At 39.4% G+C, this 26,729-nt stretch overlaps 1 protein-coding gene across 16 annotated transcripts in view; it reads left to right on the top strand.

Annotated features, from left to right (window-relative positions):
* The window catches only part of ERC1 (ELKS/RAB6-interacting/CAST family member 1), a 545,691-nt gene that overhangs the window by 192,549 nt on the left and 326,413 nt on the right, over nucleotides 1-26,729 (top strand). For 12 of the 16 annotated variants that reach the window (XM_033223291.1, XM_033223290.1, XM_033223296.1 and 9 more), the window contains one exon: nucleotides 10,621-10,632. The exons of the other annotated variants lie outside the window; for them this stretch is intronic. In XM_033223291.1, the coding sequence (XP_033079182.1) occupies nucleotides 10,621-10,632 (12 nt within the window). The remainder of the gene's footprint in view (nucleotides 1-10,620; nucleotides 10,633-26,729) is intronic. 16 annotated transcript variants of the gene reach the window in all.

Genomic DNA, 26,729 nt, shown 5'->3' with positions numbered 1-26,729 from the left:
TGTTTGTATGTGTGTGCTCCTTCTGCCCCTTGTCCGTGGCTGTTTCTCAGAAAGCCAGTCTCTTGCACACTGTACCCTCCATGCCAGGTTTCTGTCCCTGTACCATCAGGGGGTTTTGTTTGGGACTTCCTGGGAAAGTGAGCATCATATAAGGCTACAGTCTTATACTAGAGTGAATTACTGCTGCTGCTCTTGCTACTCCTGGGGCTGTTGGGAATTGTGCTTGATCAGAATTAAAGAACAGCTGATTATATGTCAAGTTGAACTATACCTCTTTAGGTACCTTACTTTTTGATAAGATGGGTCTGTGTTCATTCTGGTAAAGTTCTGATAATGCTACTTGTAATTGTTTTCGTCTTTGTTTCTAGCCCAGCTTTTATTTAGTTGTTCTTATGCTGGAATACTCCTTAAATAGTTCCTCCATTAATGTAACTGTAGTGCCACACTGTAGATTCAGCATGTAGGATTAATTTCTTAAGGGTGTTCAGCTACCCACTAAGTGCAAAAATAAAAGGAGACTGTTACAGTAATTGAACTCAAGAAAATCCTTACTATTCTTTGCATTTTATAGTGCTTCTTAGAAAAGGATCTCCAATATTAAATGGTTCAGATTGTGTTCTGAAGGATTCCCAGGCCTATTCTTTGTGATCGAAAGAAATAAATGAATAGTTCCTTCCCATGTTGGCTGTTACAGAAAACAGTAGTTCTTGTCAGAAGATGATTCAGTGTTGTACTTCTCTCCTGACCCGCTGCAATTTTAAAAGGAGGATTGGGTGAGCCCACGAATACATCTATAAATATAAAATATTTCCCCAAGTAAATCTAAGAAGCAGTACTTCTAAATTCACATTCCGTACTGTGGTGCATAGTAGTTGGAATCCAGTGAGAAGCAGAATTAGTAGGGTGTATATATATACACACACACACACACACACAGAGATAAATACGTATATACACACACTCACATATAAACACACACAGAAGCATACATGTGTTATGAGATTTATATGTGTATTTGTACATATAGTAATATATGCCTACATATATTAAGAGATTTATTGCAGAGAATAGTCTTGTAAAATCGTGGGGCTGGCTAAGCAAGACTGAAATCCCTGTGGAGGCTACAGGAAGAGAAGATCATGAGCAGGCTGGAAACTGTTGCAGGCAGAAGCCAAAGCTGTGGTCCACAGGCAGAATTTCTTTTCTCTCATGGGGAAACCTCAGCCCTGTTGTAAAGTCTTCCCAGAGGATTCATTTATGCCCATTGGGATTATCTAGGATAGTCTTTTTTACTTAAATTGATTAGAGGCTTTAATTATGTCAGCCAACTACCTTCACAGGCACCATCTAGATTAATGTTTGATGGAGTAACTGGGCACTGTAACGTAGACAAGTTAATATTTCCAGAAAGTCATCATCTGGTGGTTCTGGATAGTACAGAAAAAAACACATCAGAGCTTGAAAAGTCGTTAGGTAAGTAGATAGATTTAGATTAACCTCAGGAACCCTGAATGTAACTGAGAATTTCTCTCCTAAAATGAGCATATTAGAGTTTCCATTTAGATTAATCGTGAGTAGGCTTTTCTTTGATACAATGTTTAAAATGATTAGAGTGACTGGGCGCAGTGGCTCACGCCTGTAATCCCAGCACTTTGAGAGGCCCGAGGCAGGCGGATCACCTGAGGTCAGGATTTCAAGACCAGCCTGGCCAACATGGTGAAACCCCGTCTCTACTAAAAACACAAAAATTAGCCAGGCATAGTGGTGCATGCCTGTAATGCCAGCTACTCCAGAGGCTGAGGCAGGAGAATCGCTTGAACTCAGAAGGCGGAGGTTGCAGTGAGCCAAGATTGTGCCACTGCACTCCAGCCTGGGCGACAGAACGAGACTCTGTCTCAAAAAATAAATAAAATAAAATAAAATAGTACTTAGAAGTGTACTGGAGGCTAATACAGAATTGTTTGCTGTCTGCTTTTTCACTCATACTGTCCCTTTTGGCTGAATGTGCCCGTGTTATAGCACCACACTGGGAACATAGTCCCCTGTGCCATGTATTGTATTGTGCCTTATAATTTTGCTTTTTAATGTGCTTTGTTACCTTTTTTCTAATACCATAATGACTAATGGATTCACAGAGTTTAGTGTTTGCAGCAGAAATCTTCAATTTTACTCTAATATGAGATTGTTAGATTTAATAATGCCATTCAGAACTTGTATTCAGAGAATGGCAGCCATCTGATTTTTGTATAATTTAGATAACAAAGGTTGCCTTTGGTTTATCAAGGTTAGAAATTTTCAGTGATCCAAAGAATAGTAGAGTCTTTTATTGTGTGATCTAAAGATTAATAGGAATTGTAGATTTACTGTATTTCCTGATTTGAGGAAATATATGAACCAGGATTTTAATGGATGTAGATTTTTTTGGAGGGGTGTGTTTTGAAATTTAGCCAAGGGATTATTTATGGAGTAGTCGAGAAAGACCTGTCTGATAAAGTTACTGATATATGAGCAGCGATTTGAAGGAGGGGCTCTATAAGAAGTCCTCAGAAGCCCCTAAAAAAACCTCAACAACTTTGAGGTATAATTTACATACAATAAAATGCACCCATTTTAAGCTGATTGTTTTGAGATTTGACAAATCTATACACCTACATGAGTACCACCATGATCAAGATACAGAGCGTTTCCTCATCCCCAAAAGTTCCCTTTTGCCCCTTTACAGCAAATCTCTTCCCAACCCTAGCCCCAGCCTTTGCAGATCTGAGACCCACTTTTAAAATTAATTTTATACATTAAACTTCAGTTTCTGCCTTTTGCCTTAACATTTAATTGTCTACTTTCCCATTCCAACACAACCCTAAGTGTGTGTAATTCCCTATTTCCTCAGCTCCAGAAGTAGATTCGGATTTTTTAAACGCAATCAGGATAATGGCATTCTCTTTCTTAGTGACTACTTACGCATTGAGCATATGTGCATTTTGATTTGAAGGAAAAACCACGGGGAATGTTCTGGGAATGATTTTCTTATAAGAAGGACCTACAAGAAGAAAGATGAGCCCTTTCTCCTGAACATGATCTTGTCTGGATATGATACCCATACCCAGAAGCAGCTGCAGCTACTTCTACCACCCTAAGATGAAACCAGTATCCAGAGAGTGACAGGCAACAAAATCCCAGCACAGCAGAGCTGGAGCTGAAATGGACTATTCCTGAAACTACCTCTGTGCTGCTTGTTACGTGAGATAGGAGGACAGTGTAGGATTGTTTAAGCCAGTTTGAATCAGGATTCTCCATTACTTGCAACCCAGTGCATTCAAATGGGTATAGATAATTATGTACTTATTTCCCCTCCCCCTCTTATTGTCATGGAAGCAATCATTTTGAAAAGAGTTAAAGTTTTTTGGTAAGTCAAATAAGGATCAGTGCTGCTGAAAGCAGGAGCAACATAGGGGCCCTGACCAAACTGGAGTTTCTTTGTCTACTTAATACCTTCCAAATCAAGAAGTAATTTCCCTAGTATTTTAATTACTTCCCCAAATCAGGAATAACTTCATCACTGTGCCCATTTTGGTTCTTTTTAAAATAAGGTGGTAATTTGAGGGTAAGAGTTAAACCAGTCATAGATTATTCTATGCCGTTCTTTTCAAATCAGCCCACTCAGGTATCAATCCTACTTTTCCTTTGTTTTAGTCCTCTTTATTTCCCTTGGTCTCTGCCTCCACCTCATCCCCCACCCAAATGCCTAGAACAGATCTCACCCTTTCATCTTTTGAGAGGAATGCGTATAGCAGATTTTCGTCTCCGACTAGGCAACTGCTTTAAAGAGGAATGTATTTTGAATCTAAGAAAGATATCCAAAAATTTTAATGCAATTTGTTTAGTTATATTTGTTCATTTTAGCTACCCCTTCTACATCATGACTTTTTGCGTTGGTGGGGGTATGTGTTGGAACGCTTTCTAATATAGAGTTTTTTTTTTAAAGACAGAATCTCACTCTTTTGCTTAGGCTGGAGGGTAGTGACGTGATCACAGCTCACTGTAGCCTAGACCTCCCAACCTCAAGCGATCCTCCCACCTCGGTGTCTTGAGTAGGTGGGACCACAGGCACACACCACCATGCCCAGCTAATAGTTTAATGTTTTTGTAGGGATGGTGCCTCACTATGCTGTCCAGCCTGGTCTTGAACTCCTGGGCTCAAGTGATCCCCTTGCCTCGGCCTCCCAAAGTGCTGGAATTACAAGCATGAGCCACCACACCTGGCGCATATGCTCTCTCCTTCTCTCTCTCTCTCTCTCTCTCTCTCTCTCTCTCTCTCTCTCTGTCTCTCTGTCTCTATCTGTATCTGTATCTATATCTATATATATGTTTTTAAGACAGATTTTCCCTCTGTCACGCAGGCTGGAGTGCAATGGTATGATCTAGGCCCACTGCAACCTCCGAGTAGCTGGGAATACAGGCATACACCACCATGCCCAGCTAATTTTTGTATTTTTAGTAGAGATGGGATTTCGCCCTGTTAGCCAGGGTGGTCTCGAACTCCTGGCCTCAAGTGATCTGCCTGCCTTGGTTTCCCAAAGTGCTGGGGTTACAGGAATGAACTATTGTGCCTGGCCTAGATTTTTGTTATACAGATGTTTGAGGTTAAACGACTGGTCCTGTATTACATAAGTAGGCAGCAGAGTCTTTTGCCTAACAATTCCAGTGTCTGTCTCTTCTTCCTGAAAAGAAATCCTTTTCAGGTATTCAGTTTTCATTAATGACCTCACCTCCTAGAATAGGAGGCTATAGACAGCTAGACGATCCAGAGTCTGTTCACTTGAGGATCTTACTGAGGCCGCAGTCTTTTCCCACATGCTGGAACGCCCACGTACAGGACAGGTACCGTGGAATTGGGCTGTATGTGGGTTGTTTGCTGCTAGGGGCCAGTTTTTCTACACATGTACTTTTTAGTGCTTCTCTCAGTCTGGACTGGGTTAAAGGGGTACGTCTGGCTCAAAGAGACTAAGACTCCATCAATACAGAAGCTGTTGTCATTTCATTTGTAGATTATGCTAGCATTGGTGTTTGTCTATAGCTTGTCCAATGGCTAGAAATTCCGGTGATGAAATTTTAGTTCCTTAAGGACTGGTTGAGCTCTACTGGAAGGTATCACTTACCATACCACAGAGGCTGGTCATCCCAGTTCTCATGTGCCCAGAATGTAGTAGTATCAGAAAGAAACTCTCTCATCCAGGCTAGAGTGCAGTGGCACTGTCACAGCCCACTGCAGCCTTGACCTCCTGGGCTCAGGTGATCCTCCCACCTCAGCTTCCTGGGTAGCTGAGACTAGAGGCACGTGCTACCATGCCCACCTAATTTTTGTATTTTTTTTGTAGAGATGGATTTTTGCCATATAGCCTAGACTGGTCTGGAGCTCCTGGGCTGAAGTGATCCATCTGCCTCTGCATCCCAGAGTGATACTATTACAGAGGTGAACCACTGCACCCAGCCCTGAACTTTGGACTCTTAAGTCTTTGGTCTTTCCATTTTCGAAGCCAATATTAAATGATAGTAGCTTGGGAGGTTATTTGGTTGGAAAGCTAATAAGTAATTTTGGATCCTAAACTATTAATACTAATTTCAGGTTTTCCAACTCTAGTACAGAGACATGGAATACAGAGGGAAAGCCAGGATGTTGCACTGCTACAGTTATTCTGAGAAGGATAGGAGAACTGCAGATCAGTTTTGTTGGTCATTTTCCTGTCATGCCAGTAGTGATTTTTAATCTGGGAGTGTCGTTTGCACATGTGTATGTGTAAGAGGAAGAGAACTTTTCTGATGGCATTTGGGAAGATAGCTGCTAGGCTCCAACTTAATGCCTAAAGATTATTGCCTTTTGAGTTTTTAAATTTTCTTTTAAAGATTTTACAAGTAGTTTCTAAAATTTTTATACGATGAAAATGGAGGTTTTTATCTTTCATAAATCTTGTAAAATGTGTTGGCAAACTTGAACTAGTTTATAGGATGATATTACCAATTTTTGGCTTGATAGTCTGAGAAGAATTTGCTGTTTTCTTGAAAATAGAAGTCAAATTTTTTAGATGAATGCTTTTTTTTTTTTTTTTTTGAGACGGAGTCTTGCTCTGTCGCCCGGGCTGGAGTGCAGTGGCCGGATCTCAGCTCACTGCAAGCTCTGCCTCCCAGGTTTTACGCCATTCTCCTGCCTCAGCCTCCGGAGTAGCTGGGACTACAGGCGCCCGCCACCTCGCCCGGCTAGGTTTTTTTTTTTTTTTTGTATTTTTAGTAGAGACGGGGTTTCACCGTGTTAGCCAGGATGGTCTTGATCTCCTGACCTCGTGATCTGCCCGTCTTGGCCTCCCAAAGTGCTGGGATTACAGGCTTGAGCCACCGTGCCCGGCCTAGATGAATGCTTTTTTCTTATCTGCCTTTTCTTATTCTTTTCTCTTTGACTAAAAGTTTTGTTCCCTTTATTTGTTTGTGGGAATCTGACCTATTTTAACTGTTACTTTTTTCTAAAAAGAAAACTTTACTGACCTCCTTTCACTAGTAATCTCTTTCCTTTACTTGTGCTTTTCCAATAGTAGGAATCACATTCTGTGCTGTGACTGTACATTATTGAGAGACCAATGTGTATATGTTAAAAAAGAGAAGTAGTACTCTTCTCATTCTGCTGTCTAATCATCTCACAGAGGCGGAGTCTCACTCTGTTGCCCAGGCTGGAGTGCAGTGGCACAATCTTGGCTCACTGCAAGCTCCACCTCCCGGGTTCACGCCATTCTCCTGTCTTAGCTTCCCGGGTAGCTGGGACTACAGGCAGCTGCCACCACGCCTGGCTAATTTTTTGTATTTTTAGTAGAGACGAGGTTTCACCATGTTAGCCAGGATGGTCTCGATCTCCTGACCTCGTGATCTGCCCGCCTTGGACTCCTAAAGTGCTGGGATTACAGGCGTGAGCCACTGTGCCTGGCCCACATTTCCTTGTCTTACCATTACCCATAATATTCAGACCTTTAGAAATTAAAAAGATAGATTCAGTAGTCTCCCATACCTTGATATTATATTGAAAATATTTTTGTTTCTTTCATATGTACATAGTATGCTTACACATGTACATGTTTATATATGCATACATATATATTTACACATGCTTTTCCTTCTGTAAAAATGTAAGTACATTCATATGCCTAAAATATTCTTATACAATTTAATGTAATTCAGTCTAATTACTTTTAGATTTGTAGATTAAACAAAAGTGTAGATAACTTTCCCTTTTTCCTTTTTGTCACAATGAAATGCCAATTCTGACCTTGTGTTTGTATTTTAACATCTCTGAAATTTGGATACACACACAAGTAAATGGCATGGTATAATCTAATTGGTGTAACTTTTTTTCTTTCTCAGTAATATAAAATATTTTTTACTATGATGCATCTTCTATCCTTGGTGAATTGATGTTAAGAATACTTTCAAAGAGAGTGAATAAAGTTGTTTTGTTGAATGTGGGAGTAGGAGACAATAGTATTTCTTAATTAATATTATTTTGTCATATTTCATTTTAAATGTACGTGTAGTAACCAAATGAATGTATTTACTAGTATAAATTGTAAGTTAGATATTTGACTGGTTTACCTATATCCTGAGTTTGTTTATTATGTTGACCCAAAATCAACCTAATGGTTTCTTTTGGACCATCTCATTGGGAAAATGGGCTTTATGATATTAATTTATATTGCATAGTGTAACCCGAAAATGTAAACCTAGGTATTTAGTTTTTATTCTTGTAAATATTTTTCCTTAAATCTTAAATGGATACTTATTTACTATGTCTTCAAAGATCTACCATACAGAAATTAAGCCATATGCAAGTTTGACAGAGACTGCTATATAATTCATGAGGAAAGTGTCTCTTTAGGGAAAAATATTCTTCCTTTTAAATTTATGGATATGCATCCTCAATCCATGAAGTATAGTGTCAGAGAATATGCTCTTAATGTGGTCAGAATGGAAGAGAGATGACTGGGGCTGCGGATGGTGGCTCAGAGTAATTATATAATGTGTGTTATTGCTTGAGGGAGAATGGTCTGTGTTTAAAAAATGAAAAAACAAAAAAGGAAAAGAAAGATGCCAGCATATTACAACTGAAGATGACTGGTTTTTTTATCTGATCCTGCCTGCTTCAGCTTGCTTTCTGGGGAAGCTGCTCGTTTCTTTCTTCTTCCTCCTTGATGAGTATCAAAGATTTCCTGTAAAAGGAGAGTAAGTTACAAAGCTTTTTGTAGTCATTCTGTTAGGTTGTCTTCGCCAACTTCCTTGTGGGCACAGTACCTTATAATTTGTTACTGTGGTCTTATAGAAATCTGGGTTTAATGGCTACTGTAATGTTTTACCTAAAAGTATAAACATTAGGATTACATGTAATTCGATGTACAGATTTTTTCTCTTAAAGTTATTTCCCAAGAGTTATAGTTTAGCTGGACGTGGTGGCTCATGCCTGTAATCCTAGCACTTTGGGAGGTCAAGGTGGGTGGATTGCTTGAGTGCAGGAGTTCGAGACCAGCTTGGGCACATGGTGAAACCTCGTCTCTACAGAAAATACAAAAATCAGCCAGGTGTGGTGGTATATGCCTATAGTCTCAGCTATTTGGGAGGCTGAGGTGGGAGGATCACTTGAGTCTGGGAAGTAGAGTTTGCAGTGAGCGGAGATTGCACCACTGCACTCTAGCCTAGGTGGCAGGTGAAACCCTGTCTCAAAAAGGAAAAGAAAAAAAAGAGTTGTAATTTGATGCTAAAGTGAAATATGATTCATGAATAATAAAGTAGGTAAAAATTAAATAATTAAAGTTGCTCTCTGGCAGGAATACATTCAGTTTCTTCCCATGGATTTACCCATGTATTATATAAAAACTTGCATACAAAGGAGATTCACATAATGTTCTTGTTCATCTAAAATTATTTTGACTTCCTGTGTCATGACCAATGAAATAAAAAGGATCATTGGGAACAGTCATTTAGAGATTGGCTTCTTCCTGCCTTTGAACATTTTGGACATTGTCTGCATTTTACACTGCATTGTAGATGCTAAAGGTTCATGGAGTTTTATAGATTCCTGAGGAAGCATCATCAAACATACAAATTGTGCCCAGGTGAGATGTCAGCAGACCTACATTCTCACTCTTTTTGAGACAGAGTCTCGCTGTGTTGCCCAGGCTGGAGTGCAGTGGCACAATCTCGGCTCACTGCAACCTCCACCTCCTGGGTTCAACCGATTCTTGTGCCTCAGCCTCCTGAGTACCTGGGACTATAGGCATGTGCCATCACGCCTGGCTGATTTTTGTATTTTTAGTAGAGATGGGGTTTCACCATGTTGGCTAGGCTGGTCTCGAACTCCTGACCTCAGGTGATCTGCATGCCTCGGCCTCCCAAAGTGCTGGGATTACACGCATGAGCTACCACGCGCTGCCCAGTTGCTACATTTTTATTCTATATCTGCCAGTCACACACCATGTGATTGTGAGCAAGTCGTTTTCTTTCTGTTTTTCATCTCTTCATGTTACAAGGTAACAAATCTTGTCCTCCCTATCTTTTTTTATTCTCACAATGAGTTTTTAAAACTTTTAGGTACTGAATTATACTTGTGCAAGAAATCACTAAGTTTTAGAAAAGATTAAAGTATAATTGGAAATGGTGCTTGCGTTCAAGAAATAAATATTTTGTTTCAGATTCTTAAGGTAAAATTTAGACCATGAAGATAATCCAGATGATAACTGGTCATTAGAAGCCCTGACTATTTGGAGGATCATACTAATTTCAGTGAAACCGATTACTTTTTAAAAAAGAAAAAAAAAAAAAACTGCTTGTTGTCATAAAAGGCAGTAATGAACTGTAAGGGCTACATGCTCTGCTGGTAGCATGACTGCTTTAAATCTCCTACTGCTAAGCAGCATTGGAAATGAATTGATGTAAACAGACCTGCGCATTCTTGTTCTTTATTGCTTTTAGATTGCACCATTTGAGGATTTTGGTAGATTTGGAGTGAGAAATACCGGTTATTATTAGGAGAAAATTATGTTTTAACATTTGAGAAAATTATTTCAAGTTCTTTCAAGTAGAGTTCTATAGTTCTATATTCTACAGAAGCTGTGTTTTTCTGCTTTTAATTTTGGGTAACTTGGATCCTCTTAATGGAATGGGGTGATTAAGGCATAGTTAGTTATAAGGTGGGTGTCTATAAAACTAAGCAGACTAAAATTGTGCAGTTACTTAATGCCAGTTCTAACTACTTAAATGAGAATGGGATGGCTGACCTTCTCTATTTTTCTTAGTGTTTAAGAAATTGTGTTTTTTTCCTGCCCCAGGAAATGGTAAATTTTAGACAAATTTTTTTTTCTTTAGAAACTTTCATTAAACTACAATGGTGTAATCTAATAAGAAAGTAAATTTGTTGAGAGTTGAAAATCTGAAATGATTCTTTTTTAGTGCCTGCATAGAATTTGTGACTCCTTCCCTTCTCTAATCCTGCATTTTATGATGTCCACAAATAATATTTCTGAATATTGTCCTTATTAATTCTTTCTAACTTTCTTTTTCACATTTTCTTCCTGGATTTGCTGTTTCCTTCAGTCTCACCTCAAGGTCAGTATGCTTGCACTAAAACAAAGATTATGTGGTTGAGCATGGTTTGTGAACATTATCTTGAATTCTTATAGGGAACTGAACATATTTCAGGAGAGACATGTCTAGGAATCTGGCTGCGAGTATAAGATGTCAGCAGTATTGGGTTTATCAGAAGATAGGTTCAGATTTGTGTGCTTTGAAAAGGTGGTGTGAGTAGTCAGAGAGCAAGAACCGGATGGCCAGGTTTTGACTGAGAGAAGTGGAGATGAAAAGAGCCATCAGAGGAAAGAGGAGGGGAAAAAATTGCATTAATTTAATTCAGCATTCAATAGAGACATTCTGGCTATTAAACAGGGTAAAGTGCAGCAAAATGACGGAGGGAAAGTCACACCTGTCTATGGCTTTATAGAAGAAACCTTGAATTGTTTACTGAGACAAACTTTCAGACACATACACGCCCACATCCTTTAAATTTTGGTTTCATTTTTGTGATTCTGCTGCGTGGTGGAACCTAGTGATAACAAAACAACAACCATTACTACTATTTGTATGTGCCAGAGGCACTGTAGCAGAACATACTTCGTTTCCGTTGATCTTAGCAACTAGGAAGAGAGATTTATTATTTGGATTTTTTAGGTGAAAAAGCACAAGTGCAGAGACCATGAAGTAACTTGCCCATCTTCATTAGTAAGTAAATAGTAAGAGAAGCAGCACAAATCAATCAAACTGCATTTAAAAAGTTACTTATTTTGCGTATGAGCCATGTCAATATAAAGTGTGAGGATTTCTGATAGGATTCAGAAATGAGCCTGTTAATATCATATATGTTTTACCTAGCAGCTACCTAATAATAATAGTGATTACATATGTGTGTGTGTGTGTGTGTGTGTGTGTATTTGCTGTTTATAAAAGTACCTCTTTGACTGTCAACAGCTAGCATATGGGTTACACTGGGATAAGTGTTAAAGAGTTAGCCTCCGAAAAAAGAAAACAAATTGAAAAAAATTTGTGACCTCCCCCATTTTGAGAAAGCTGTATTCGTTACAGAAGAAGTCTTACAGTGCTTGCAATAAAAATAGCAAACACAAATGCTGCATTTAAAAAATAGATTTTGCCATTTCTGCATTTTCTCCATGTATTGTAGTAAAACAGTATGGGTACCACTTAAGTAATTCCAATTATGACACAATCTGAAAGTAGTTGAGTTTTAGTAGAAAAATTTCAGAAGTGTTTTGCCTTGTGTTTAGAGAACTTTCATCTCTAACTGAAGCTTCAAGCTGACTCATATTTTAGTGGGAAGTTTTACCATTTGTCCCGTAGTTAGTCCTTTGCATGACTGGTTTTGCTCTCAGTCTCTCTAAATGAAACCCTGGGAAAAGCTTCAGAAGAATTTGTCTGTGAAGCCATTGGTTTATACATAATTCACTGAGTTACAGGTTATATTATAATATTGTTAGCTGGTTTATTTTACTTAACTTTTACCCAGCAGCAAATGCCATTAAATCACACTTATTTCTAAATAAGTTTATTTTCCAAGGAATACAAAATAAAATAGTCATTGTTTTTTCAGTGGCAAAGATCATCTGAGCTGCAGTATGCTAAGCTGAAAGTCTCTCTTCATTCCAGATTATGATTTAGTGCAGTATTTTTTTTCTAGATAGAAACATTTTACCATTTTGATTATGGTTTTGCCAAGTCCCGTTGAATAGGTCATAAAGAGAGTATAATTTATTACCGCCCTGATACTGGATCGTTTGGGTGACTTCATTATATGACCTTGGGCAAGATACTTAACCTTTCAGTGTTTATTTTAACCATTTGTTTTGTGTTAATAGTGATGCTTAGCTGTAGTATTTGTTTTTTAGTGTCTCTACTAAACATTTCTATTTTGTAGAGGTTTATTTTTATTCCTCTCTTCTCCCTTGTCTTCTTCCCCTGCTCTCCTCTGTCTTCCTTTGCATTCAGTACGGAGTAGTGAGATTTTATTTAGAGTGATACTGACTGAAGACTCACATTTTCTATCTTCAGACATACACATCTTTTTATTTCCTGTTCAGTGACATTAGCACCAGAGAATGAATACAAAGACATTATTCCATGTATAGATGAAAATATATGATTTGGTTCAGAATTCTTCTTTGGCTAACGGTCATTCAGAGGTGAGAGCTATAAATGTCATCTCTTTATTCTCATTAACACTTAGGTCTAAAATTGAGCTCAATATTATTAATATCTATGTTTTAATTATCATTTACCATTGTAGACTTGTTTTTAAAACAAATGTTTGTAATGTGTGTGATAGTTCCTACCAACTTCATTAACCCATTTATGCCAGAGGTTGCACATTTTTTGTGTGTGTGAAAAAGCAGATCTCCGTGATGACCTTGAGCAGCAGGATGTAAATAACTCCCACAAGCTTAGCGTTCCGATAATAGAACACTAGGCATAAATGGGTTAAGACCAGAGTCCCTATGTTGTTAAAAGTTAAAATACTTTTATACTTTGCCTCCAAAAAATCCCATTGTTATAGTCTCTTTTATATAGTTTGATGAAAATATTTCACATTGGTTTCTAAAATCTAACTCAAATAGTTATTTCTCTGATTACACACTTTAGAAAGATTTTTTACATTATTGTCTGGTTTCATTAAGAAAAGGCACTGGTTGCTAAAACCTCATAAGATATGTCACTCACAAAAATAGATGTAATTGTATTTTTGAAAGGGTTAGTTTATTATTTTTTTAGCTACAGCTTTTTTTTTTTTTTTAATAGGCCCTAGAAAATTTCTGACCCCATAAAATCTATTTACAAGGAATTTGACTTATGGGCAAGAGTTTATAACCCAGGAGAATGATCTGTTTTTATTTGCATTTTTAGCTTCCACTTTTCATTCCTTTAGCTTTCTTAAGCAACTCTGTTGTTCAAGAGTGTACTTTCTTATTTATTTTTCTTTCAAATAATAGTGCCTAGTGGTTTTGTAATAGCCTGCACAAGCAAGTGTACCATCTTCTCTGTTAAATGACATCTGCTGGTGTAGTAGTGTACTCTTTTGAATAATTCGTTGGTAGGAAAAAACAATATGCGACTACAGACTTGTGCTGATCTTCCTAACTCTTCTACTGAAAATGATAGTTTATACTGTTGTGCATTGATCAGTGGTTAATGTTTTTCTAGATAGCGGTTGTAGATCACCACAAATTGTGTAAATGTGCTGAAGATGGCAAATTCAACAGAGAAGGGAAGAAAGAATATATTTAAAATTAGCCAAAATTTGAGTTTTTAGAGAGTTGCCAGATTTGGCAAATAAAAATATGGATGCCCGGTTAAATTTCATGTAAACCACAAATCATCTTTTAGTATGTCTTATCATAAATATTGGGCCATACTTACTCTGGCACCCCCCCCACCCCGCCCCGTCTCAAAACCACAGCAACACATCTAATTTCTAATTACAGTTTGACACTGTTAAAAATGCTATCACATTCCTTATCTCACTTCAACTCATAACAGCTGTGTGAATTGGATGACATTTTCCCATTCCATACATCAGAAAATTGAGTTTAGAGAGATTAGAGGATTTACTTAGGGTCATAGCTACTAAGTGGCAGAATGTAGGGTACAAATCTAGTTTGTCTGATTGCGAGTTTACCCACACTTTCCTTTCCTCTGTATCAAGCTTGTCCAACCCACGGCCCACAGCCCAGCGTGCTGCTCAGGTCACCTTTGAATGTGGCCCAACACAAATGTGTAAACTTTCTGAAAACATTATCAGCTTTTTTTGTATTTTTTTTTAAGCTCATCAACTATTATTAGCGTTAGTGTATTTTACGTGTGGGCCAAGACAATTCTTACTCTTCCAATGTGGCCCAGGGAAGCAAAAAGATTAGACACCCCTGCTCTATATCTTGTTCTGTTACGTTTTTGTGATGTCTAGAGATGACATCTAGGTTATAATAATACCTTTTTAAATTTATGTTTTTTAGATCCTTGGAGCATGGGGGTGGAGGGTTGGATTCCTTGTATTATTTGGTGTGCACAGTATCCAGAGAAGCAGAAAGTGTGGTCTTGGAGTGGAAACTGCATGCAGCTCTTTCTCTTATTTAGCAGCTGTTGGCAGCTGGTGTTCCAGTTGTGTCTTCTTTTGATTATTCTATAATTATTCTTTTGATTATATACTAAGGCTATATATATACAGTGCTTCTCAAACTTAAGTGTCATACACATTGGATGGGAGCTTGTTAAAATACAGTTCTTATTTGATGGATTTGGTTGGGGCTTGAATTTTTCTACATTTCCAAAAGCTCCCAGTCGGTACTGATACTGTTGGTCTGTTGAGCATGCTTTGACTCACAAGACTTTAGTGAGTTAACGTTTTTGGAGTAGATTTTTCTCCTTTTTTAAAAAATTCACAAACATTTAACAATATCTCTGTTGATTTATTTATACTAACTCATATTTGAACTTGTTATAAAAAGCAACCTTTCCTTGGGTTTAGGATATCAAGGTGACCGTTTGCCTCTGTTAAAGGACGTTTGAGGTTTTCTATTGGCATGGGTACAAGAGTCGGGTTGAAATTTCAGGAGGTTAGAGCAAAAGCATTGTTTTCACTGGCACCTGTTGCCTTGTTACTTCAAATGTATAAAAACATATTGAGCAGTGGAACAAAGTGACAAGAAATTTAGGGTGAGGCAACTGGAGAAAAGAGTCACAAACTTCAGAACTGTTGAACTGGCTTCTTGGGTATGGCTTATGTTTTCACAGAAACCTTCCTTCCAACCTCCAGTTTCTGTTATCCATGTATGTGGCTTTAAGGTCTCAGAATTTGAGATTGTACTTTGGGAGAAACAGATGAGGAAATCAGTGGCCTTAACTGGCAGCTAGCAGACCTATAAGTGATTTGGTGTAATTGTGCACACATTGGGATTGCTCTGTCTTTAAGACGATCTTTTTAAGCTAGAGTGTTTATCCGCTGTTGGCATTTTCTTTGTTGGTGAAGTTGTATTATTTTGTTTTAACCTTTCAGCTCTTGTCTGGGTTGTCAGATGTTTGAGCATGATAGCCAAGATTGCAAAACTAGTTCTTTTTGCAAGCAGATCTCATCTTTAAGGTATAGTGTAATGGGATTCAGAAACTTGACTTCTGTCATAGGCAGGAGGGAAATGTATGTTTAATTTTTCTTTACTTCGTTTTCCTTAATATGGGATTTTTTTTTTTTTCTGGTGTGTTTGGGATAGTTGCTCTCAATGGCTACAAAAGACAATCTTAACGTTCTTTAGCTAGGGCTGGGCGTGGTGGCTCACGCCTGTAATCCCAGCATTTTGGGAGGCTGAGGCGGACGGATCACGAGGTCAAGAGATCAAGACCAGCCTGGCCAACATGGTGAAACCCCTTCTCTCCTAAAAAATACAAAAATTAGTTGGGTGTGGTGGCACGCGCCTGTAGTCCCAGCTACTCAAGCTGAGGCAGGAGAATCTCTTGAACCTGGGAGGCGGAGGTTGCAATGAGCTGAGATTGTGCCATGCCTGGCAACAGAGTGAGACTCTGTCTCAAAAAAAAAAAAAAAATATATATATATAACTAGCTGTGTGGCCTAGGTATTATAGATTTCTATGTTATTGTAAGTTTCTATATTAAAAAATCAGTTAAGTATGTTACACAACGATTTTGAAAGTGTTAGTGAAAAATAATCCCCTTCAAATGCAATCTTTTAAATTAAGAATTTTTTTCTTTGAGACAGAGTTTCGCTCTTGTTGCCCAGGCTGGAGTGCAATGGAGCAATCTCGGCTCACCACAACCTCTGCCTCCTGGGTTCAAGAGATTCTCCTGCCTTAGGCTCTGGAGTAGCTAGGATTACAGGCATGCGCCCCCATGCCTGGCTGATTTTGTATTTTTAGTGGAGACAGGGTTTCTCTGTGTTGGTCAGGCTGGTCTCGAATTCCCGACCTCAGGTAATCCACCCGCCTTGGCCTCCCGTAGTGCTGGAATTATAGGCGTGAGCCACCACGCCTGGCCTAAGTTGAGATGTAAAAAGGAAAGTTCTTTGCAGATGACTTTCCAAGAAAACTAGAAGGAACAATTGGCTTGGGGAAGTGATCATAATGATATAGCTTGGATATAATCAGAACTTTTTTTCTTTTTTTTGAGATGGAGTTTCGCTCTTGTCACCCAAGCTGGAGTGCAATGGTGCAGTCTCAGCTCACTGTAACCTCTGCCTCCTGGGTTCAAGCGATTCTTTTGCCTCGGCCTCTCTAGTAGCTGGGATCATGCCTGGCTGGTTTTTTTTTTGTTTTTTTGTATTTTTAGTAGAGACATGGTTTCATCATGTTGGCCAAGCTGGTCTCAAACTCCTAACCTTAGGTGATCCATCCTCCTCGGCCTCCCAAAGTGCTGGGATTACAGATGTGAGCCTCTGTGCCCGGCCATAATCAGAAGTTTTATACAATGTGTTGTGAGAGGAAAACTCACCACAGGCTATCTTTACCTTATTTAAAGGAGGTCAATGAAATACAAACCATAGTAGCTTGCTTATCGTCACTATTAGTTTATTGATGCAGCAGTAGAGTAAGTTGATTCTTTCCTGCATTACGGCAAAAGCTGTCTAATGCTTCCTCCTGTCCTCTCTCATTATGTTTCCCTTTCAGCTTCTTCCAGATTTTCAGAAATCTGATTATGTCACTTCCTTTTATAAGTCCTATATAGTTTGGGTAAGCTACAGATTCCTTGCTTAGCGTATGATTGTTTGGCTTTGCTTACCTTTAGCTTCCTTTTTCTCTATTCTCTCCTCCCACTCTAAGCTGTAGTCATTCTGAACCGTGAGGTTTTCCCCAAGATAACACATTCTCCTTTTCCTCAGGTTTTTGTTCATAGTTCTTCTCTGCCTAGGACTGGATCAGCTGCCGAGTGACTTGGACTTCATCCCTTGGGAAAGATGTTGTTTTTTCCAGGAAGCCTGTCCTGATCATCACCACCACCACCCCCACCTCCAGACTAGCTTAGGTCTCTTTCATGTCCGCTCTAACAGCACTTATATACTGTGTTTCCTTAGATGCCTGGGAGGTATTTGAGAACACAAACAATTCTATTCATGAAATTGTTGCAGGAATTTTTCTTAGTTCAGCTAAAGACAGGGTCTTTGTCCCACGACCATGAAAATGTAGGCTGGCAGACGATTCGAACGTTGAGTAGGATAGGGTTTTATTGGGTGAAAAGGAAAAGGGGGAAACAGGGACTCTCTTTAGGCCAGATTCCTTGCTAGAGTGCTTCTCGCCTTGCAGATTGAATCCCAGGTTACAGCGATGAAAAGGAGGGGCCAGGCTCCTCCCTGCTGCACAAGGTGCAGGTTTCTGTGTCTCCATCCCAGTGTGTGCTCCTCCCAGTGCACCACTGGCTCCATCCCAGTGTGTGCTCCTCCCAGTGCACCGCTGGCTCCATCCCAGTGTGTGGTCCTCCCAGTGCACTGCTGGCTGGAGTTTCTCTGGGGACCCCTTCCTACCTGGCTCTCTCAAAATTATGTCCTCAGTGTTGGATATATAATAGTAGTATTTAATGAAATATTTGTCTATTTAATGAGTAGTGAATATGTAAAAAACTTAGCAGGCTGTCAAAGCTTAGATAAATGTAGATCCTCTTACATCTCAGAGTCTGTTTTCTCCTGGGCAATGCCTAAAGCATATTTTTTAGTTGTCTAGTGATCCTGATTCTACCCTTTGTGAGGTTAATCTTTCTACACCTTTACTTGTAACCTAGCATTTAGTCTAGTTTTCTGACTTACCGGTAGTTTTTTCTAGATGTAAAATTATTTCCTTACTGTTTCTGCCTAAATCCTTTGGCTTCCATTTTGACTATTCACATAAAGAGGGGGAAAAAAAAACCCATAGTGTCTTACATTTTATAGTACCTAGTAGCTTACAGTGCACTTTCACATTCACCATCTAATGTGAGTGGAGAGAGAAATTCTGTGGAAGAACTAAACTCATCCAGTCATACTCATCATTTCAAGTGGAAAGAAAGTGGTAGCTTTTAAAAGGAAAAGTGCACAGAAATACTGTTTTAGAGTCGAAGCTTGCTTTCAGAGGAGTTGAGTTTTAAGACCAGGTGCAATGGCTCATGCCTGTAATCCCAGCACTTTGGGAGGTCGAGGTGGGCGGATCACTCAAGCTCAGGAGTTTGAGACTAGGTTTCAACATGGTGAAACCCCATCTCTACGAAAAATACAGAAACTACCTGGTTTTGGTGGTGGGCACCTGTGGTCCTAGCTACTCGGGAGGCTGAGACAGGAGAATCTCATGAACCTAGGAGGTGGAGATTGCAGTGAGCCAAGATTGCTGCCACTGCACTCCACCCCAGGCGACACAGCAAGACTCCATCTCAAAAAAAAAAAAAAAAAATTGCCAGGCACGGTGGTGCATGCCTGTAATCCCAGCTCCTCAGGAGGCAGACGCACAAGAGTCACTTGAACCCAGGAGGCCGGAGGTTGCAGCGAGCCGAGATCGCTGCCCCTGCACTCCACCCTAGGTGACAGAGTGAGACTCCATCTCAAAACAAAACAAAACAAAAAAATAGTTGGGTGTGGTGGTGCACGCCTGTAGTCCCAGCTGCTCGGGAGGCTGAGGCACAAGAATCGGTTGAACCCAGAAGGTGGAGGTTGCAGTGAGCCAAGATCACGCCACTGCACTCCAGCCTGGGTGACAGAGTGAGACTCCGTCTCCAAAAAAAAAGAAGAAAAAAAAAGGAAAAGTTGAGTTTTTAAAAAACGAAATGAATCCATATGAGAATGCCAGGGTACTTATATCATTGGATATGCTGCACTTCTGGAAAGAAGAAAGACACTGAAAGATGCAGTGTCCTAAGAACAGAGGAATACATGCAGTTAACCACGGTAATGGAATCCTGGTAAGGTAACAACGGTGTAGAGCGGTGGGTTTCTGCCTTCTGATGTATTTTATGTACTGTGTATGCCATCTTCATTTAATATTTGGTGTCGGAGATCTCCCAGATAAACAATATTTGCTCATAATTTCTATAGTAGAGAGGTTAAAAGTATAGTAGTTACAGTCAGACAGACCTGAGTTTAAGTACTAGTTCTAGGATGTTTAAAACTGATTTGGGGTAATGATTAAATTTTATTGAAGGTTTGCTCTTTTCATTTTTAATGTGGAGTTAATAAAACCTTATAAAGACATTTTGAATAAGATGATAAATATGCTATGATAACCATTAAGGTGCTTGGTATATGATAAGTACTTATAAGGGTTATTATAGTATTATATTTAGCATAGTGCTAGAGTTAGATATAAACATGTAACACATAACTTCAATAGTATCCTCCTTCCCTCCACTCCCCCCCTCTCTGCCTCCCCTCAAAGAGTGAAGAAGAAGCATATTCCATGTTTCTTTGGATCTTAATGTATGGGCAAATTTAGGTATTTAAATTTCTATATTAACATATAAAACAGATACGTGTGTGTGTGTATACATATGTTTGGAGTGGGGAGAAAAAGGATATGTTAGTAACCTCTTGCAGTGGGCCAAATCTTATGCTAAGCATTTTTCATGCATTATTTTATTTACTTCTCACAGTTCTGTAAGAGGTGGGCGTTAGTCCCATGTCATCCATAAAAGAGATAAGAACACTCTGAAGCGTAGAGAGGCTGAAGATCATAGAGATCATGAATAGTGAACCAGTATTTAACCCAGAGCTCTTTAGCCCTTCAGACTTTTGCTTTTAACCACTCTACCATTGTATTCCTGTTAGGGGTCCTCACATCCTTGGGAGACCTTGAACATATTCTGAGATTTGCAAGTTACCATGTAAATTTTATGATTTTGCATTTTCATTTCAATGACAATAAAAAAGTTTATATACATATTCTGGATCACCTGGCTGAATAGCTTACAGTGAAATACTGTATGTAGTTTCATTTATATTTATGGATATCATCTCATTGTCTTCAGCTATTACTGTTGTAATTGGCATGGGCCAATGAGAAAAGAACAGTGATGGGCCTAATCCACACTGTTGCTTTTTAACCAAGCAGAGTTCAAATGATGCCATAATGTACTTGTAAGCAGCAAACTTTTTAAAAAAGTAACTTGACAAAATTTCTGAGACAGTTGGATCATCTTATGGCTCACAACAAAACAACTTGGACCGTAGTCATAAGTACCATGAGTGCACTCTGAGCAGCAGTTTAACAGCATGTTCAGTTAATACTGGTACTTTGCATTATGTCTTTTAGTTTGAATTGCATTTAATTTGGAAACTCTAGATATAATATTTGCATTTTTTACAGTTTTACAGTTTATCAGTGGATTTAGAAAATATTTTCTTTTACAATTATACTATTTTATATTATAATCTAGATACAGACCGTTTAGCTCATGGAGATGAAGGAGTTAGTTCTGTTTAGGGGAGTGCTGGAAAGCTTTGCCAAGATACTGCCATTTAAGCTTCTTGCAGAATGAGTGCATGTATGCTCTTATGCTTAGCAAAAACAAGGTAAGGGAAAGGGCAAGGATATTAAGACATCTGAAAAGGCAAAAAAAAAAGAATCTATTCCTCATGCTTACTGCGTGAGGGAATATTAAAAATATAGGTGATTGTTAAAGACCTTTAGTGCTAATTAAGGGAATATGGATTTTATTACGTAGTTAGTATGAATCCAAAAAAAGCAAAAAGTATGGCAATATAAACAACTTTTATAATTCCATTGTGTGCGTATGGAATCTTTGTGAATTAAGTCATGTTTTACATAAAATCAGAATCTTATTGGTTGGTTAAAGACTATTTGGAAATGGAATGTAAATGTTTTTGTATGAAAATAAATTGTCCCCAAATTTTCAGATTTATGTTACCTTTTTTTTGGCCTCCCACTCTCCTTCCTTCTTTGCATTCATCCCTTTTTCCTTCTTTTCCTCTAGGTGCATACTTTAAAACTCGTAACTTTATTCTTCTCTCTCATCTCACTGGGATACTTTAGTGATTAATAGTCTTCTACCCAATTGATTTATGATTTTTATTGCATTTTAACTAATGTTTATTGAGAAAACTACACATGAAATTTTCTGATAACTAATATTTATTTGCACAGAAGGTGTTAACTATTATTTACTTAATAGATCTTCTTTTATTAATGATTTTATTTATGCCTTGATTTCCCACAGTTAGCCTCCAGCTGTTACTTCTGTATTATGCATGTTAGAGTGAAATGTCCAAGTTAAATTAGTTTTTAAGCTGAGCCCTGTGAAATTACCAGCTGGAGAAGTATGGGTGGCATATTACTCCTGCATATACATTTTCATATGTTACTGGTGCAGTGTAATTAAACTGTAGCATTCACAATTTTCATCATTGACACAGCCTTGGCGGGGGCGGTGGGGAGCGGGAGTGAGTGGAATGATATCTACAAAAACACTTTTCAGTTGGGAAGAGTGAAACAAGATAACAGGAAATAAAAGGCCATATTGTCTGTTCAGACTGGTACATTACTTTTCCAAAGTCATGGGGCTAGCACCCGCTCTATGTCTGACTTCTACCAAGAAGGGTTGAATCCCTGGTTGATCCTGTGAGGCCTGAGGCATATAGACAAGAAACATGAAAGGGAGAGGAAAATTAAATGAAGTGGGAGTGTTGGAGAACAATAATACAATCAAGGGAGAAAATAATAGAGGTAGAGGAAGAGGTTATATACACTTATTTCTCTTACTATGAACATTTTACTCAGAAGTGTGAGGTTGCATGTCCTGTTTTATACAGTGATAAAAATTATGATAATGCTTAACATAAATGGATACTTTGCTCCATAAAAGTGCTCAATGCTTTCCTCTGTCATTATGAATTAATCAGCAAGAAATCCAGAAGTGAACAACATAAAAGTGTTCCCTCCTCCTTTTTTTAAACAGTGAAAAAAGTTGACAATGTATTTATTCTGTCATAAATCCAAAAAGCCAAGACTGCGTTTTAAGGCAGGGGTTTTCTTTGGTTTTCTATTTCTCAACCACACCTTCAAATTTCTTGGCACAGTACAGTCACAGCATTGTGTGATATCCTTGGTCTGTTTTATCAGACTGTATAAATTGATTTTGACTATACCAGCAGTACTAGATTCTTATCTTTACGCAGTTTGGGAAATGGACAATGACTGTTTTAGAAAAACAGCTCTATAAATTGTGCTCTGGTGTGTGAGAGTAGGTCCTCTACTTTACTGTTCCTCTAGTCTGCTGCCATTCCTAGACGGTGTCATTTCTCTGATTTAGGGCATTGTGTAGCTGTTCTGGGTAGAGTAAACCTGCCTGTAAATGTGGAATAGATTGCTACCTGCCAGAATTCTCCACCTTGGAATGGTGATGCTGAAAGATACAGTTCAGCTCTGGCCAACACCTCCTGTCTTCCCAGTTCACTTACTTTCGTCTCCACTCCAGTTATTCCATCTGATTAGGACCTTGAAATAACAACCTACTACTTTTTTTGTTTGTTTTGAACCTCGTGTGGCCTCACGCATCCTTCCTTACCTGGGTCGGATTTCATGGTCCAGCACTGTAATCACTCCCTTCTAAATCCCCTTGACTTACTTCCTTTTCTCTTCTGTTGCTTGCAAAACCTCAATCCTAATTTAAAGCAAGTGTCTTCTTATACTGCCTCTGCCCTGAGCAGCTGCATATTACCAGGCAAGAAGAGTCACAACGCTTTGCGGACTGGTCTCACATTGAATTTATGGCCACAGATCTCAAACTGCTCCTAATTCTGCAGGCAGTCCTACTAAAGAGGACTCTTAGATTTGATTTCCCATCCTCAGAGGTGACAATATCATTTTCTTATCAAATCTGCAAATCCTTCCCCTCCACTCAAAAGTTTCTGGCTTCACTTGATATAACTTTGAGAAAATTCAAATAATTGGATGCTACCCAGTGTGTCTCCCGGTCATTAAATGTACCAGCCTACTTGCATCTATACCTGTATCCTTTGCCTGAACCGTGCCACTATTCCTAAATTTACCTCTGCCGCCTTTTCTCTTAATCCTGTCCCAGTTCCCCAACCTAAAGATGCTTCTCCCTTGTTTTTTTTTTTTTTTTTTTTTTTTGAGACGGAGTCTCACTCTGTCGCCCAGGCTGGAGTGCAGTGGCCGGTTCTCAGCTCACTGCAAGCTCCGCCTCCCGGGTTCACGCCATTCTCCTGCCTCAGCCTCCGAGTAGCTGGGACTACAGGCGCCGCCACCTCGCCCGGCTAGTTTTTTGTACTTTTTAGTAGAGACAGGGTTTCACCGTGTTAGCCAGGATGGTCTCGATCTCCTGACGTCGTGATCCGCCCGTCTCGGCCTCCCAAAGTGCTGGGATTACAGGCTTGAGCCACCGCGCCCGGCGCTTCTCCCTTGTTATCCTTCTCCCTCCTTCATTTTCAAATTTTTGCTTTCTCCTGGTTCACAAGTGTGCTAACCTGTCTTTAGAGCTCCACTTAACATCTTTAAAAAAAAAAAAAAAAATCCTTCTTGATGTGATGTCTTATTCTAGTTGCTACCCTGTTTCTCTCTTTCCCTTCTCAGCAAATCTTGTTTAAAAAATTGACTGTAGTTGCTATCTGCCTTTCCTTACCTTTCTTCAAGTTTGTTTAATCAGGCTTCTATTTTTAGTATTCCTACGAAACTGCTGTTGTCAAGTTATCATTAATATCCATGTTACCAAATACAAAAATCACTTCCATGACCTCATCTTAACTTTACCTTTCAGCATCATACCACGCACTTCTTCCTTGAAACACTAGTTTCTTTGGGTATCTGTGATATCAGTTTCTCCTTAGTTTCTCCCTCTTTCACCTGTCATTCCTTTTGTGGTGTTTCTGATTCTACCACTTTCCTCTAGACCTCTAAAAGGCTCTACTCTCAGTCCTATTCTCATATATACATATATATATATACACACATACACATATATATACACACATATATATATTCTCATACTTCTTTTCTTTTTTTTTTTTTTGAGATGGAGTCTTACTCTGTCGCCCAGGCTGGAGGATAATGGTGCCATCTCAGCTCACTGCAACCTCTGCCTCCCAGGTTCAAGTGATTCTCTGGCCTCAGCCTCCCAAGTAGCTGGGATTACAGGCATGTACCACCACACCCGGCTAATTTTTATATTTTTCGTGAAGACAGGATTTCACCATGTTGGCCAGGCTGGTCTTGAACTCCTGGCCTCAAGTGACCCACCCGCTTTGGCCTCCCGAAGTGCTGGGATTACAGGCGTGAGCCAGCGTGCCTGGCGTCAGACTTCTTCAGGTCTAAGGCATTCATTATGAAAAACACAGCAATAGCTACCAAATTAATAATATACAAGGTGCTCCAGAACTCTCTCCTTATTACCTACACAATGTCTTCAGTTAAATATCAAATTTAGTTTTACTCAGATCTCTTGATCTGGCCCACCGTTTTCAAAACTTCTTCTTCCCCAGTTTCCCACCTTCAATAAATGGTACTACCATTCACTCACCGTGCAGGCAATAAATCACCAAGCAGTCCTTGATTTTTCTTGCTCCCTACCTTAAATCTATTAGTAAGCCCGATCACACTTCAAAAATGTATCTTTAATTCAATGATTCCATTCTGCTCTATGAACCATTATCCCTTGCTCAAACTACTGCAGCAGTTTTCCAATGGCTATCTGTTTCTGTATCTTACTTCTGTACTCGTCCCATCTCCATAGCAATCAGACTGAACTCTTTTTCTTTTTTGAGACAGGATCTCACTCTGTTATCCAGGCTGGAGTACCCTGGCATAATCTCAGCTCACTGCAACCTCTGCCTCCCAGGCTCAAGCCACCCTCCCACCTCAGCCTCCCAACTAGCTGGGACTACAGGTTCACACCACCATGCCTGGCTAATTTTTGTATTTTTTGTAGAGACAGGGTTTTGCCATGTTACCCAGGCTGGCCTCAAACTCCTGAGCTCAAGTGATCTGCCCACCTCAGCCCCCCAAAGAGCTGGGAGTACAGGCGTGAGCCACTGCGCCTGGCCTGAACTGAACTCTTAAAGTAGACATTATCACTCCTTGGTTAAAACCTTCCTGTATTCTCCCATCATACACAGTAAAACCCAAGCTCCTTCCACAGCGTAGGCTCTGCATCCTCTGGCGTCTTGCCGCTGCTGTAACCCCACCACAACCTCCCATTCCATATATTCCACCTACCAGCTTTTTTGTTGTTGTTAAAACAAGCTAAGCATTTTTCTATCCTCAAAGCCTTTGTGGGTATGACTCTCTGGGCCTCTTCTCCTGGATCATTACATGTCTCTTCCCTGACCATTGTACCTGAAATATGCTGTCACATCCAGTGTCTCCATTACATTGCCTGTTTTAATTTTTTTTCCTAGGACATGTCACTGTGCTATGACGTCCTTTTTTATTAGTTTATGTTCCTGCCTCCCCCTTGTAAAAATAAGTTCAATATGTTTGTTGAGGGTGGGGACACTGTCTTCTTTTTTTCCTTCCTTAGCTGTATTTAACTCTTGGCAGGCATTCAGTAAATATTTGCTGAATAGATGAACAAGGGCCGGCTGTTTCGGAAAAAGTTGACAATTGAGAATGCATGCTAGTTTTAAATTATGGACAAATACGTAGTTTTACATCAGTTGAGAGAAACTCGAATATTTATTAGGTTACTGTTACTTTTATTCGTGTTTTTGAGCAATTCTTTCGTACTCTGTGATAACAAGTCATTGCTTCCAAATGCAAAAGACCTTTCCAGTGACCTGCAGAGCTCTTCAGCAGGGATTGGCAAACTTCAGCTCATCGGGCACCTATTTTTGTAAAACCTGCAAACTAAGAACGGATTTTACATTTTTCAGGGGTAGCACAAAAAGAAAACTATATGAGACAGATTTTACATGATTCACAAACCGTAAACTATTTGCTCTCTGATCCTTTTTAAGGAAAGTTTGCTAACGCTTGTTGGCGGCAGTGGCCCTCCTTACCTGCCTTCCTCCTGAGCGGCCTGCCGCTCCCGTCTGCGTCGGCTTCACCTGGGCCTCGTGCGCATTCGCCTTTGCTGTTTCCTTCGTGAGGAACACTCAGGCTCAGTCCCTTACTTCCTTCACATCTTTGCTTAGCTATTGCCTTTGCAGTGGAGCC

This window comes from Trachypithecus francoisi, unplaced genomic scaffold (genome assembly GCF_009764315.1).
Source record: "Trachypithecus francoisi isolate TF-2019V2 unplaced genomic scaffold, Tfra_2.0 Lachesis_group11, whole genome shotgun sequence".
Taxonomy (NCBI): Eukaryota; Metazoa; Chordata; class Mammalia; order Primates; family Cercopithecidae; genus Trachypithecus; species Trachypithecus francoisi.
Note: the sequence above shows the minus strand (reverse complement) of the source record. Positions and strands in the feature narration are given on the sequence as shown.